Raw genomic sequence first — 14,593 nt, 5'->3', positions numbered from 1 at the left:
TTTCGATTATGCTGTTTATAGTGCATGTAAAATGGTATGGATCAAAGATGGCAACAGAAGCGGACAGCTGTTAATCGTACCAAGCATTGTACTCAGAGATCTGAAGTCTTTGTGAGTTATTTTTATAAATGACATTTTGAATTTAGGCAAGAATCATTGACTGTTCAGGCTGCATGTACTGTTTAAGTTGAATGCCATTGGAACTTAGGTTTTAAGAATGCATGGGAAACATGAGAAGAAATTGAAGTAAGGTTGTGACTCACCAGATGTTTATAGCTTGACCAGAGCCATGCCAGGTTACCTATGGTTTTTCAGGGGGGTCGGAAGCTGCCCAGCAGAGGGCTTGCACGTGTCGTCTGAAGTGACTCACTGAGTGAGATACAGTGGAAGATCGCTTTCAGATGTTGCTGTAAGAACGTTAAACCACACAGCTGAGTTGGTCACAATTTACATAAGGAAGCAAATTCTGCTCTCAGAATAAATTACTGTTCCGTTATAACACAGGATTTGCAAATAATGATTGTTTTTCCAAGTAGCTGAGTATATAGAGTATGCTATGCAGATAATGAATCTATGCGTACACATTTATGTTATGAGGAGTGTTCCTTTATATTAAAAAAACAACAACAAATTGTTTAAGGAATTTAACGTTCTCAGTCACAAGTAATTACTTACTGAACTCTTAAGAGTATACAGTGAAAAAGAATGTCCAGACCTCTAACTAAGTAAACTTAACCCCAGTAAGTTTATGTACTGAACTGGAAATGCAGAATGACTGGACAATAATCTTAACATTAAGTGCAAGTGGGATCATCTATTGCCAGTAATAAAAACTAAAAATGGGGCCACGAACATTTTGAAATGCCTATTTCAAAAAAAGTGTGCATGCCTGAGTAATTTTATTTTAAAATAATGTTTAAGTGCTTAATGTTGTGAAGAGAAGATAACACGAGTCAGACTTCACAGAAGTGTTTTACTAAGATTACTTTGTTCGTACAATCCTTTGTTATTTTGAATCTGAGTTTGATTCTACTGGAGCAAGCTGGTACAGTCTAGGACTATGTTACATGTATGTTAATGCTGTCATTAGGTAAAGTTGTTCAAGAACATCTAGTAGCCTACTGGCTTTGCTCAAAAAAATTGTTACTGACAAAACAAGTTCCTAAATTACAGTCTAATAGTGTTTAAAAATATTGTTTACTACTGATAAGTACATGTCTTTACAAGATATCAAGTAGAATCAAGTGCAAAAATAATTTCAGTAGTTTCGTTTCTATATCAAGTATGAGCTGTGGAAATTACCTCCTGTCAAATGCATATTCAGAACTGTTCCATGTACAATTAGTAGTTCTATAATTTGTTAGGATTATCAATGGAGAGATAATAACACATGATGCAAATTACATCATACTGTATAGGAGAAAAAACACGTATAGCAAAGAAGTTAATGTGTCATGCTCTTTTGTCACTTATGATAAAAAAGTCTTTAAAATGACAAACAGTTCATGATTTTGTTGTTTGTTTATAGATTTTAGATATTATTCCTCCCTGTGCTACTACTTGGAAGAAGCTTTTCTGATCTTACCTTCATGTCTTACTACATCTTGCAGAGGAATTGCTGACAAGCGTGACTGCTTGTGCATCTCAAGATTATTTTGGTCAGGGACTGGAAGATGGGACCAAAACAATTATTAAATATGAGCGTCATTGTTTAATGACTATGCCAGCTGTTACCTGTTTCTCATATCTCTTTTCTTTAACTTATTTAAACTGAATACTCAGAAAACTTTCCAAGTTTTGGTGGTGATATCTGAATCAGTAACATAGATTACCCACTAAATTAAATTCTCATGTGCTTCCAGGGAATAACTAGCCACCTTTCATTAACATTACTGAAAAATTCTTAATTTAAAAAAAATTGTAATTTAAAATTAAATTTATAAATTAATAACATTATGTCTTTTTATTTTCTAATTTTTTTCTTGTTACTAGCCAATGTCTTGAGTTCACTTCTAACATAATTAGAAGAATGCACGATGAAGCTATTAATGGCTTCTGACATTCAGATTAATTATGTTATCTCTGGCCATGTATTACAACATTAAAAATTTTGTTCTGGTAACAAAGAACACTGTCATGTCATGTTTTACCCTGGAGAGATTATCTCACTGGAAAATGTAAAGTATCTTTCAAATTAATTGTAAGTCCCAGAGAGAAACTACACTGGAGTAATCAGAATTTGATAGTCTTATTCCAATGACTAATAGTCAATTCATGTTACTAGCTTGTTCTTTGTATTTTAAATAAGTATTAATATTAATTCGTTTATCTTATTTAAAAAAAAAAAAGCTTAATTTTTTTTATGGCCTTCTGAAGCTGCAGTAGCTAAAACTGCGAAGTTTCAATTTTCGGTCATAAAATTGATGACAATTTCAATTTGTTTCTGAAAAACAGTTTTGGTAAGTTTTAATAGCTGTATGGAGTTGAAAAAGTAATTGTGCCTCTTTAAAGCAACTTGTAACTTGTATTATATAAATATTTATGATGTTCTATAGACTTCCGGACGTGAATCACTTGCTCATTGGAATTTTTAAATATCTTTAACAGAAGGGCCATTTTTTCTGTCTGTCTTTGTTAGAATTTCTGTGGTTGTTTGTAGTTCCCATTAGCTGTCACTTTTCCTTTGCGTTAAGAGTCTGGCCACTGAATGTAAAATAATTTAATTAGTAGGGACTTGTAGTTTCTCAAGGATAATTTTTTTTCCTTTCCCCAGAGGACAGTTGAAATGCTTTCTAGCAGGCTGTTAATTGCATTCTGTTCTTTTATCAATACAGTATTTTAGTAAAATAAATCCTTATTAATGTGTGAGTTTAAGAATAAATACTGCCTGACACTGGATCTCGTATTCTTGGTGCTTTCCAGTTTATGATCCATAAGAGTGCATGACTTAAACACTTAAGAGAATATTTTGAGCAAACAGAGAATATTGTTAACTTTATTTTCAGATTTCTGAAAGTGGATTAAACAAAAGTGTCTATAAACTCTTCTCTAACTGATTGAAGAAATTATAGCTTTGAAGACATATTTGCTGAAGATGGTCTAGTTGTCTCAGCTGCTGAAGTTTGACGTTGGTTTGAGAAATGCTTGCATAGACTGGTCTGCAGGTGTAGGAAGAGCTGTGCTTTTACCTCTTGCTTTATCCCCGTGCCTCACGTATACCCTTCCCTCCATAAGTGAAAGAAGCAATTGGGGTATTGGCAGATGTTCTCAGGTGCCTGCCTTCTCTGATGAAATGGTGCTGGGCTAAATGGAAGTGTTTGATAAACTAAAACTAGGTGCCAGCTATACTATAGCAGTGTATTTGATGCAAAAGAAGCAGGAGATAACCTAGGTCAACTCTGAATTTGACAACTTGTGTGCCAGAAAAAAATACAGAAGTGAATGGGCTGAAGCAGAGCTCCGCTCGAAGGCAGCTGTGCTGCTTTGCAGAACCTGAGCTGTAGCCCAGGATACCTGTTTGATCTATCAGTTTGTCTTAAAGACCCTGACAAAAATGATTATGCACCTAAAAAATGATAAGGGTAAATGAGATTACATGCATATTTAGAATATTTTTTAAAAATTATATATCATGTGAGCATGTGTTGCCATAGAGAGTAGTCATGTGAATATGCATGTTAAAAATGGCGTTTGTTTTCTTTCTCTGAGTATTGTGCACTTTAGGTATCATAGCAAAGAACTTCTGTGATCCATTCAGTTTGACAGCCTCATTTGCTTTCTTAGTGAAATTACTTTTTTATAAGTAATACTTGGTTGAATTGATATCTTTATTAGGATTTTTTGAATAACACCTTTAGCTTATTAAAGACAGTGGGTTCAAGTGCATCATCTACTGTGTTTAATTTTTCTTTTTTTCTTTAATGGAGAAATTTATCAAGGATTGATACAAATTTACAAACAGTGGGTGAGGAAATCACTAAACTTTTAAGCTTGTGAAGGCTGGGGAAATACTCTGGAGAGTATCTTTGTGTGCTTGTGTGGTTCCTATACTGTTTTGTAGGCATCTCCTTTTAAGTACAGCTGGAGACAGGATAGTAGATGGGTGCTTGGTCTGATCCAGTACGGCTGTCTCTGTGGTCTCCTTTTGTGATGATGATTTTTTAACAAAGTGATGTTTGATTTGATAAATTCCTTAACTCAAAAGTTAAGGAAAGGATCAAAATCCTGTTCAGTTTAATATATTTTCTGTGTACCTTTAAATACAAATTGTTCCTATTAAAAATAAGCCAGTACAGTAATTTTCTACTCTCTAGGGAAAAAAAAAAGCTCAGTGCTTGAATAAGAGACCTGAATTTGTGTGTTCTGTACCACCAAGTTCCCCTGAGAAGTGTGGGGATGGGGCTTTTCTGGAAATGAGGATACTTTTAGATGCTTAAACAAGGATTTAGATAGCTAGTTCAGGACATCTTTGTGGGAAAGACTGAGCCTTACCAGATTTCCCTCCTTTTCTTGAACTGTTTTTAGTTCTTTTTAAAGTTTGCAATATATGCTTATCCCAATAATATAGTCTACAGATTTAGAAGAGTAATGGCAGCTTTATGAGGGCTTAGAGAGAGGAATTCACAAAATCTTAACTGTCAGTGAGTGATGCCAACCGCGCTAGGCTTTCTCTGTAGGCAGTGGAGAGAGTCAGCCTTTCTAGAGAGCAAATCAAAGCAGAAGCTCAATTTAGCCTCTCTGAATTCCTCTTTACAGTGGAAGGGTGTATGTGTTCTTGCTAGGCTAAAGTTAAATGTTGTGATTGCCCTTTTTAATAAAGGCTTTCATCTTTTTTCTTTATAAAATCATCATTAAACATGGCCTGTATGGGAAAGGCAAATTTAAATATTTTTAAACAGTAAGGCAAATAATTTAAGAGCTATCACAGAAAATACTGTGTGCATGTCTGGAAAACTCCTTCAAAAGCATATGAAAATGATCTTTATATTTTTTTGGCAACCATGGTAGCTTTCACACCACAGTTGTGTTTGGTTCAGTCCTTTGGTAGAAATCCTGTGAATATAATTAAAAAGAATGACATATATTTAGTAGGAGCTTATATTTAAAACATGGAAGACAAACTCCAGAGACTTGATGCAGTAGTTTAAGAAATTATTGTCTACCTCATGCAGCAGAGTTGGCAAAAATAAATCATGAAAGTCTACATTTTCATCATGTCTTCACTGCCGGTTTAAGCAGATGCTGGACTTGACTCGAAGGATCTGAAGTGTTGTCATATTTTCCATTTGCTGGGTTGGGGAAGGTGTTAGGGAGTAGAAGGCTGTACTGCAAGAGAAGGTCAAAGCAGAGAGTGGGAGCTGATAGCATTTCCAACTGGTTCAGGAGAAATCATCAAAGATATTTTACCACTGCTTTAAATCGGTTACTATTTCTGGGTAAAAGAGAGTTTCTCATGTTTTGTATTTCCAGATGGACCTTCAACGGATAAAGATTCTGAAGATAAGAAAAAGGAGCCTGCATCTTCCTCACAAAACAGCCCTGAAGCAAGAGAAGAAAGGTGCTTAATTCTTCATGACTATACAAATAATCTCACTCAGTATAAATTAACCTTAAACTATTAGGTCCAAATTTCTCACGTTAGAGACTGCTTCCACATTTTTTTCTGAAATACTTAGAATTGTACAAGAAATGGTGTGGTGTTAGCTAAGTAAATCCTGCTGCTGCTGACATTAAAAAAAATGAAAGCCACAGGTCAAGGTATGGACAAACTAGTTATTGTTTATTCCATCTGTCTTATCTGTCAAAAACTCCTTCCTCTCTCAATACTAGCATTGAGCTTTGAGAACTGTAAAACAACTTGCAGTCACAGCTTTGTGGTAATTGCATGTGTTGGAGGTTTGGAATACTTCTTTTGTCTGTTAGCTCTTATGTTTAATAAACAATCTCATTCTGCACTTTTTTTGGTAAACACAAAATATATGTTATCAGAAAAATGACCCCATGTTAATGACACTATAGGAGCTGAAGAACATTGCAGAATAGTATCTGCGAGCCCGTTTTCCTCTATGCATTTCTGGTTTTAGTGAATCTGTTTCCAGCAGCCATTTTCAAATTGAAATTTAACCTCTAACCATTTGCCCTAATGCAAGCTGAAAAATTCTTGGTTTACAGTTTGCAAAGCTACATTAATTGTTTGTTTGTGACCATGGTAGCACTTCAGTACAGTAAGCAGACGGAATGTTAGTATGATGTATCTTCACTGTTTTTTAAAGTAAAGTTCTGTGGGGGAAAAGTAGATTTCAAGTTAATGTAGAGAACTGAGAATTAAAAGTTATATGCCACATAATGGAATGACATACAATGTGTCTCTATTGTGTGGAATACCCTGGTGAATATTCTAAAAGCACTTTTAAAATTGTATTGCCTCTAGAACTATAAGTAGCTTTTAAAAGGTGGTCCGTGTTCTTTTTTTGGAATACAATCAAATGGATATAGCAAAAGACCTATGTTTTGCCCTGGAACAAAGTTATTTGAAAAGGGGGGAAAAACATTAATACTAGTTTTCTTTTTGCCTTTCTTTTAGCAGTTCAAGTAGCAATTCCAGCGGCAGGAAGGAGGAGGGTAGTGCTCCCTCAAATTCTTTCATCCCTTCTTTTCCCCGGGCTCCAAGCACTTCGGATTCTGTACGAGTGAAATGTAGAGAAATGCTCTCTGCAGCTCTCAGAACAGGAGGTGAGCTTTGTAGACTGTATTTTCAAGTTTAACTATTTCCTTCTTCTCTATTTCAGTCCTTCCCAGTTTATTTTTCTTCTGCCCTGTAAGGTGAAATAAACCCTGGTTATGTCCATTTGTGTGTATATACCCATAGGCCAGCTCACCCAGGATGCAAGTAATGAGTAACCTTGACAGCATGGGAATGTATTGAAATACATTTTTGTTGCTGATGATATGGGACGTTTTGTGGCTTACGTTCATCTGCTATCTTGCATACAGTGGAACATCTTTTCAGGAAGGTTATTGCCTCCTTAATGCTTCATTTAAATCTTTTTGTGGAAGCTGCTATTTTTTTTTGTCTTATTTCTGAGAGTGCCACTATATATTTGCCTGCCGTTCTTACACCAGAGATCCTGTGGGCCTTCAGATTTTGGTTTTTGAAGGCTGCCTTTCTGTTTTGATGTAATCTTGAGGTTTCATTGGGATACTCACAATAAGAGAGTCTTGCATCGCTCTATCTTCATGCCTTTTGGGCATCTGTAAATTCCTTGCCTGTTTGGGTTTTTTTTTCTTTTGCCCTCTCATGTACACTTGGGTGTCTTTAAACTGACAAACTGAATGATACGCTAGATAAGGGGCAAACTAAAAGTTGGACTCCTCAGAATGACCTGAATTTTTCCTTGTGGGTCCTTCTCTTCTACCAGAACTTATGACCCAGCTCCTGTTCCTTCCTCTGTTCTTAGCTTAGTGTAACCTGACCCAGTGTAAGCAGATTTCCGAGTCATCCATTTTTTTTGGATGACTCTTTACTCTTTTATTCTTCTTTTTATTCACATAAATTCAGATATAGACAGTAATCAAAGCTGACTAAAGACGGTGAATTTGTGATCCTCTGGATATGTGTAGTTCATAGACTTCTAAAATAACTTGTGACCAGAAAGTTGCATACAGCATCTTAGTATTCATAATTCTATGTTGTCTTAATTTTAGCTAGTTTTCCAAGAACTCTTTTTGCTGTGTTACTTTCCACAGCACAGGTAAGCTGATCATCCATGGTTGAATGCCAGTCTCAAACAGTAAGGTTATTTTCTGGTTTTATGGCCTTCTGCACGAGATCGAAGGAGAAATCGTGTTTGGATTACTCATTGAAGTACGCCCATGTTAAAATGAGAAGAAGGAAAACACAGTATCTAATTTGTCCTAAGCTATCTTGGAAAGGCAGCTGTCTTTATTAGTAAGGGTTTTGGTCAGAAACAGTAAACAGTTATCTTGAGACATATTAGGTCAAGTGTTGCATTGTCTTCAAGATTGCTATGGTTTATTTCTTCTAATTTACATGTTTTATGACACATCTCTGATTTGCATTTTTTAAAATATCTAATAATATTGTTTCTGTTATTTAATTACTATGTTTCTAGTGAAATCTTTCTCATGCATGCAAAACATTAATTGCTTATACTTGTATTGTGTGGACTGAAAGAATTGAAACACAATACAAAATATTTTCTTTTTATAATAGTCTATTCTACGCACAGATATGCTGTGGACATGGGTATTTTCCAAGCCTGTTAGAATATTTAAATTTTTTTCTGTATAGCAAAGTTTTTTGTTACTACTTGTGTTTGCAATTAGATGTCAGAATTTTTTGTTTTCATGAAAGATGTAGGGTTGTTCTACTTTTTTAAACTTCTGTTGCTCTTCATTTCACTTATTTTTGTTCTTCCAATATATTAACAAAGTTTTGAAAGAATAAGTATATAGTAAATTAACATTTCCTATACAAAAGGAAAATTCACTGCAGTTGGTTCATAATTTGCTGAGTTTCAGAGTTTCGAATGGGCTCTCAGGGGTATAGAACACTGATGAGATTGTCAGGTTGCTAATATTTTAATATTTGTTTTCCTCAGATGATTACATTGCTATTGGTGCTGATGAGGAAGAGCTGGGTTCTCAGATTGAAGAAGATATCCTTTGTGGTACATCTATGTGGTCTACACAAGAGTATTTTTTAAAAGCATTGATAATGTTAAAATTAATTAACTTGATCTATATATTGAATGTTTTCTAATTTCATTTAAAACAGAAATAGCACACTGTGTTCAGCACATCAGTGCAGAAATCTAGTGTTTAAAAAACCAGCACAACCTAAATGATTTGCCTTAAAACATGTAGGAATGTGTGTAGGTGAGTGTGTGGGGGTTTTTTTCAGTTTCATATGTTTTCCTTGCAGCAGCAATATTATATCTTACTGAAGCATTCTGACATAAAATGCTGGGCTCGTCTGTGTTATTTTTAAATCTTTTCTTGTTAACAGTTTTAATCTTTTTCTGATGTCTTTATTTCATTTTCTACAGGTTCAAATGGAATTTTCAAAAGGGTTGTTCTGGTAGCAGTGTTTGAATAGTTACAGAGCAGAGGTCTGGCCTTCTTTTTATTTTAGTTGGTTTTTTTTTTTTTTTTTTTGGTGGAGGTATTCTTAAGCATAGAAGTAGTCTAAGCTTCATGATTCTAACTTGCTGATATCCTTCGGTAATTACAGTCAGCCGTCATTCCTGTTAAGGAATTTCCTGTTTCTGTTGCAAACCTGTTTTAAAATTCTGTTAGAGAGCAGCCAGTGTTTGAATATTTGGTTTAGAAATCAATTAATCCTCAGGATGAGGTCAAGGAATCGGACATAAATTTATGGGTGACTTTTTAGAATTTCAGTTGAGATCCTACTACCCAAAAATTCACGTTTCACTGACCATGTGCTGAACTGTGATTAGGCTTCAGAAGGACGTGAAGTCTGCTGTGTTGAACAGGAAAGTAACTGTTGGTTGGGGTCGGGGGAGGACTTGATCAACAGTGGAGAAGTACATTGCTTTAGAAAAGTTGCCCCCCAAAATGAATCCTTTATAGTACTCTGTTTTACTTGTTAATGTTTTCTTCCTTAAATCCGAAGCACCTATTTTTCAAGAATTAAAAAACACCGATATGAAATACAAAAATAGGGTACGAAGTAGAATAGCAAATCTCAAGGATGCAAAGAATCCTAACCTAAGGAAAAATGTGTTGTGTGGGAACATTCCTCCTGACAAGTTTGCCAAAATGACGGCAGAGGTAAGTAAAGCAAAGGCTTGAACTATTTCCCTATTGGACTTATGTCCTAGCCATAAAAATAATTTATTTAAGCTGCCTGCACTTTTGAAAGACTGTGGCTTGCACAGTCTGAATTACAGGGCTGTACTGGGGCAGAGGGAATGAAAGTGGTGTCTGTTAATGGTTCCGAAATACCTGGTTTTGTCTGTAAGTCAGGAGGCAGGTGAGCTGTTGCGTGTAAATTTCCTGACACATGCTATGTTGTGCCGTTTTTAAAAGGCCACATGATATATCGGTGATAGTTTTTTAAGTTTAGGAAGATGTAAATATGTCTGGCTAGCAACTCCAAGCTGCTTACCCATTCACCTTTCTGGATATGTAAGTGTTAGCCTGTCTTGCCATTTGTTTTTCAAATGCTAACCTCTGTTGTTATACTCCTGTGCAAGGTATAGCACTGTGGGTTTTAAAGATCAGTCCCTCTCCTGTTGGCATTTTCAGTGTTTATTTAAAGCTTATCTCAAATTTGACAATACTTCAAGTGATTTTGAAGGAAACTCTTCACAATAAATAGGAAAAGCCAGAAATGATAGGGGAAAGAAGCTAGGAGAATTGCCCTTTAAATCAAATTAAATTTATGTTATTGAAAGAACATTTTGGACACTTGAATGTGTCCCGTTCAGATGCTCACTGTCTTTAGAAATCAAAGTAAATCTAGGAAGTCAAATGAAAAATTAGATTTTATGGGAGAGAAAAACGAAAGCACGGTTAACATCTGCTTTCAGTTTTGTAGTTCTGCTTGTATGTGGTGGATTCTACCCCCCCCCCCAAATCAGGCATAAAGGAGTATCTTGGATACTGAAAGAAATTAAACTTCTGATCAAGTAATGAAAATTATTATTAGCTTTATTCTAAAGGAAAGTTTTTTGGTTTAGTTTAGTTTTGTTTTCTTTAGCTTTACGTAAAGGTTAAGGCAAACAGAGGCTGATAAAGGAATGTGTAAAGAAAAGTAGATTGTATCTTCAGTGCATATTTTGAGTTTTTTCATTCTACGTGTTTGTGCATGTGTACACACAAACATACACTTTGTGTTGTCCAGTGCCCATTCTTTGTTTTAATTTAAGTCTTGGATTAAAATTTTAATGGCTAAAAAACCCATTAGTGTTAAGATTACTTCTAAAGGGAAATGGCATTAATACAAGATTTGCATTCCACATCCAAGATTTACTTCACATCCATCCACATGGGATGTGAAGTAAAACTTTATTGAAGAAAAATGGAACAACTTGTTTTTGCTGTGCACACTTGACTACTTGTGGAGATCTGCACACTAGAACTGTTTTAAAGGAAAAAGAAAATCGATGAATCTGAGCTCTTTGGTTAGTGTTTTGAAACTAAGTGTATATGACTTCTGGTAACATATGGTAAATTATGGCTATACTGTCTTTCTCAGTACAAATATGGAAATAGTCAAAATAGTGTAAATTTTTCCTATAATAATCTTCTGTAGGTCAATGAGATAATTATGGAAGGATCTAACCTAGGGAGATGATCTTTTCCCTCCTCTCTAGAGAACTTTTAAGAGAACTCTTCTACCTTGTCGCTATTACATTTCTGAACTTCAGAAATGTATTTGCATAGAAGTGTTTCTAGGTGTTCGATATTGTAACTTTTACTGATTTTTATTTTCCAGCTGTGTAGAAAAAAAAAAGAACATTTTTAACCTTTTGTAGCTTCTATGCTGTGAAATATCCCAATTTAAGTCTTGCAAAATTAAAAATGTGTAGAATTACTTTGCCCTTCAATAGAGTTGTTGTTCATGGATTCTAAATCAAAAATGGTATGTACTCGCACAGTGGTAACAACTTGTTTAAAACAAAAACTCTCTAGTAAACTCTCTCTGCTCTTTGCCCATAACAGGAAATGGCAAGTGATGAGCTGAAAGAAATGCGCAAAAATCTGACCAAAGAAGCTATCAGAGAGCACCAGATGGCTAAAACAGGAGGTACCCAAACTGATCTGTTTACATGTGGCAAGTGCAAAAAGAAGAACTGTACATACACCCAGGTACATGGTTGTTCAGACTCTTCATTTTCCTTTTTCAAAGCTTAAGTCCTATATAAAGATTGTCAGAGAAAAAAAGTTTTGATTACAAAATGAACTTTTAACAAAATGCTAACAAATTACAAAATATGTGAAGATAGTTGGATCTACTTAGGTGTGCTTACATAAAAAATGTTTGTTGTATTAATTTACCAAAGATTTTATGTAAATCCAAGCTGACTATCTATATTGCCTGAGCCGTTAGTTTCTTTGCAATGCTGAGTTTTTGCTAATTCTTATTACATCTTATTAATATGGATTTATGTGGAGGAGAGCTAATTTACTGTTTTTAATGTGTGTAAACTTTTCTTTACAGAAAGAAATAGCAGAAAATAATGATAGATACATATAAAATACATACATGTATATACACACATATATATTTTTATATATATATAATCTACCATTTGACTAACACTAGACCCTGATTTACAATCATTCCTACAACCTTTTTGTATTTTCATTAGGAAATATGTGCAAAAAGTGCTTTAATTTGTTTAGCAGTGCTTCAGGGCATGTAATTTTGATCATAGAATCAGCTGCGTTTATAATTTAATACTGTATATCAGATGCTTTAAGTAGAAAGCTGTTTTTCAGTCATGAGACTTTTAAGCCTTTGCATCAGTAAATATATGTAAAACTGTACTGAACATGTAGTTTTACTGCAGAATCTTTTCCTAGAAGTATGCGCTCAGTTTCTATGCCGAAATTGGTATTTTAGTGCTACTAAATCTGTCAAAACATAAGTTTATGATTGCTTTATAGTCTAGACAAAAAACCAATTTCAATTGATACGGAAAGTTAACTTGTATTTTTATCCAAATGTGTTTCCTTAATGTTAAACTTTGATTTTAAACCTTTACATTGAACACACACTAACAAAAGTTAGAGAGACTAATTTTCCTCTTCTGCTCTGGCTCTTGCCTTTGCCAAAGGTTCAAACCCGCAGTGCTGATGAACCCATGACAACGTTTGTTGTCTGTAATGAATGTGGAAACAGATGGAAGGTAAGACTGTTAGACTGCTCTGCATATTTGATAGCAGACAGCCAGGCTCTGTGCTTAATTTCGGTTTACAGTAAATGACAAATGAGTTTCTGTTGACTTTTGGTTATTTCTTAGCCCGTTAATGATATTACATGTTGATATTGCAAAATAGCTTTAGGTTAGAAAAGTATTTTTGACTGAAGGTGTGAGATCGCACAAGTAGAAGGGGAGAGAAGTCAGGACATTGACTTAGTCCTTGTGACATTTAGTTACAATACTGCTTTGCCATACAAAGTCGTGGCAAGTTAGTCACTGTGTTTTCTCTTTCTTCACCCAAAGATACTCTAACTATTTTTAATCTCTGCTTCGATGAGTGGAATAGGCCTTTTTAGACCTTTTGTTGTTTTTTTTTCTGGATTTTTTGCTACTCTGAAAAGAAGGGGGGATAAAAAAAAGAGATGACTGTTGCCATATTCCTGTGTCAGGATAAGTGTAAGGCAGTGGTAACTTGATTTAAATTTTTTTAAGTTCAGGAACTGGGAATTATAAAAGCTGCTGAGGAACACTGGTAGTCCAATAAAGTGGAGAAACACTGAAATGAAGGCCTGTAAAATTTACAACTTAAGATGTGATAGCATGCAATATGAAGCATAATACCGTCATTCTGTTATTTTTCTGTGTTAGGAATGCTGCAGCTCTGCAGAACCATGTTGCACAGCATATGTTAAGATTACTGCATAAAAAAAATCTTTTATGCATCCTGTTTTACATATCTTATTACTGAATATTGTTCAAATCTATACTCCAAGATATCGAAATAATTTATAAAGGTTAGAAGTTGTTTGATGCAGTACCTGGAAAAGTTCATTTGTCCTTAAAACCTTCTGTAAGGTGGTGGTTACAAAAGTGTCCGTATAAACATGCTTGAGTGAAGGAATGGTTATGATATAAGCAAATGCTTTAACTAGTAATTTCCATATCCTAAGTATGGTGTCATGTTTGTGTTTCTTCTTGCAAAAATTTAGAAATAAGCTGTATGAAGATCTCATAAAAATTCTTTTCTTTTGACAGTTCTGTTAGAAGAAGAAATTGTCAAGACATCTGGACCAGTATGAAAGAGAATTTTGTAATTAGCTTTAAAAACTAGGCTAAGCATCTAGCTTCCTGCAAATGAGAGGTTTTTTGGGTTTTTTTGTTGGTTTTTTTTGTTTGGTTTTTTTTTGTTTGTTTTAAAGCTGCATACATGCCTGAAGTTAGCCTTTGTTTTGACACAACCATCATTTCCTTAAATGCCTTCCTATAGCTGATAGTCAGTAGGGCCAGGTTGCTCAATTGTATGGTGAATGTTAAAATATTTTTTCATTTTTATAAGTAAGTTGACATTAAACTTTTACCAATTAAACATTTTGGCAATTGGCTTGGTTTTTTTGAACTATGTGAATAATGTACTGTATTTTTTGCGGTCTGAAACAAACACGCTCCTCACATATGTATTTTACCTCTCCACATTTGTAAGAATGGAATTTGTTTCTTGCTGCTGTGTTCACTAGTTTTGCAAAGAGAAAAGGTATTTAACTTCATCTAATTACATTAAATTCAGTTGTTAACTAAATCACAATTTAGTTAACTCTCTAGTTTGTACGTACTGTTTCTGAATTAGGACTAAATTTGTGGTCATGGGGTTTGCAAACTTATTAGTGGATATGATGACCTCT

At 34.6% G+C, this 14,593-nt stretch overlaps 1 protein-coding gene across 3 annotated transcripts in view; it reads left to right on the top strand.

Annotated features, from left to right (window-relative positions):
• Nucleotides 1-14,280, top strand: part of TCEA1 (transcription elongation factor A1) — a 28,920-nt gene extending 14,640 nt beyond the window's left edge. Inside the window, exons 4-10 of one of the 3 annotated variants that reach the window (XM_075494667.1) lie at nt 5,470-5,557; nt 6,587-6,732; nt 8,622-8,678; nt 9,659-9,813; nt 11,710-11,856; nt 12,828-12,899; nt 13,950-14,280. In XM_075494667.1, coding sequence (XP_075350782.1) covers nt 5,470-5,557; nt 6,587-6,732; nt 8,622-8,678; nt 9,659-9,813; nt 11,710-11,856; nt 12,828-12,899; nt 13,950-13,958 — 674 coding nt within the window. In that variant the 3' untranslated portion in view covers nt 13,959-14,280. Of the gene's footprint in view, nt 1-5,469; nt 5,558-6,583; nt 6,733-8,621; nt 8,679-9,658; nt 9,814-11,709; nt 11,857-12,827; nt 12,993-13,949 lie in introns of those variants that run through there. The other 2 variants (XM_075494666.1, XM_075494665.1) reach the window with 2 other exon arrangements.
• Nucleotides 14,281-14,593: the final 313 nt, after the last annotated feature.

This window comes from Mycteria americana, chromosome 2 (genome assembly GCF_035582795.1).
Source record: "Mycteria americana isolate JAX WOST 10 ecotype Jacksonville Zoo and Gardens chromosome 2, USCA_MyAme_1.0, whole genome shotgun sequence".
NCBI lineage: Eukaryota > Metazoa > Chordata > Aves > Ciconiiformes > Ciconiidae > Mycteria > Mycteria americana.
The sequence above is the reverse complement of the archived record's forward strand: the minus strand, read 5'-3'. Positions and strand labels throughout refer to the sequence as shown.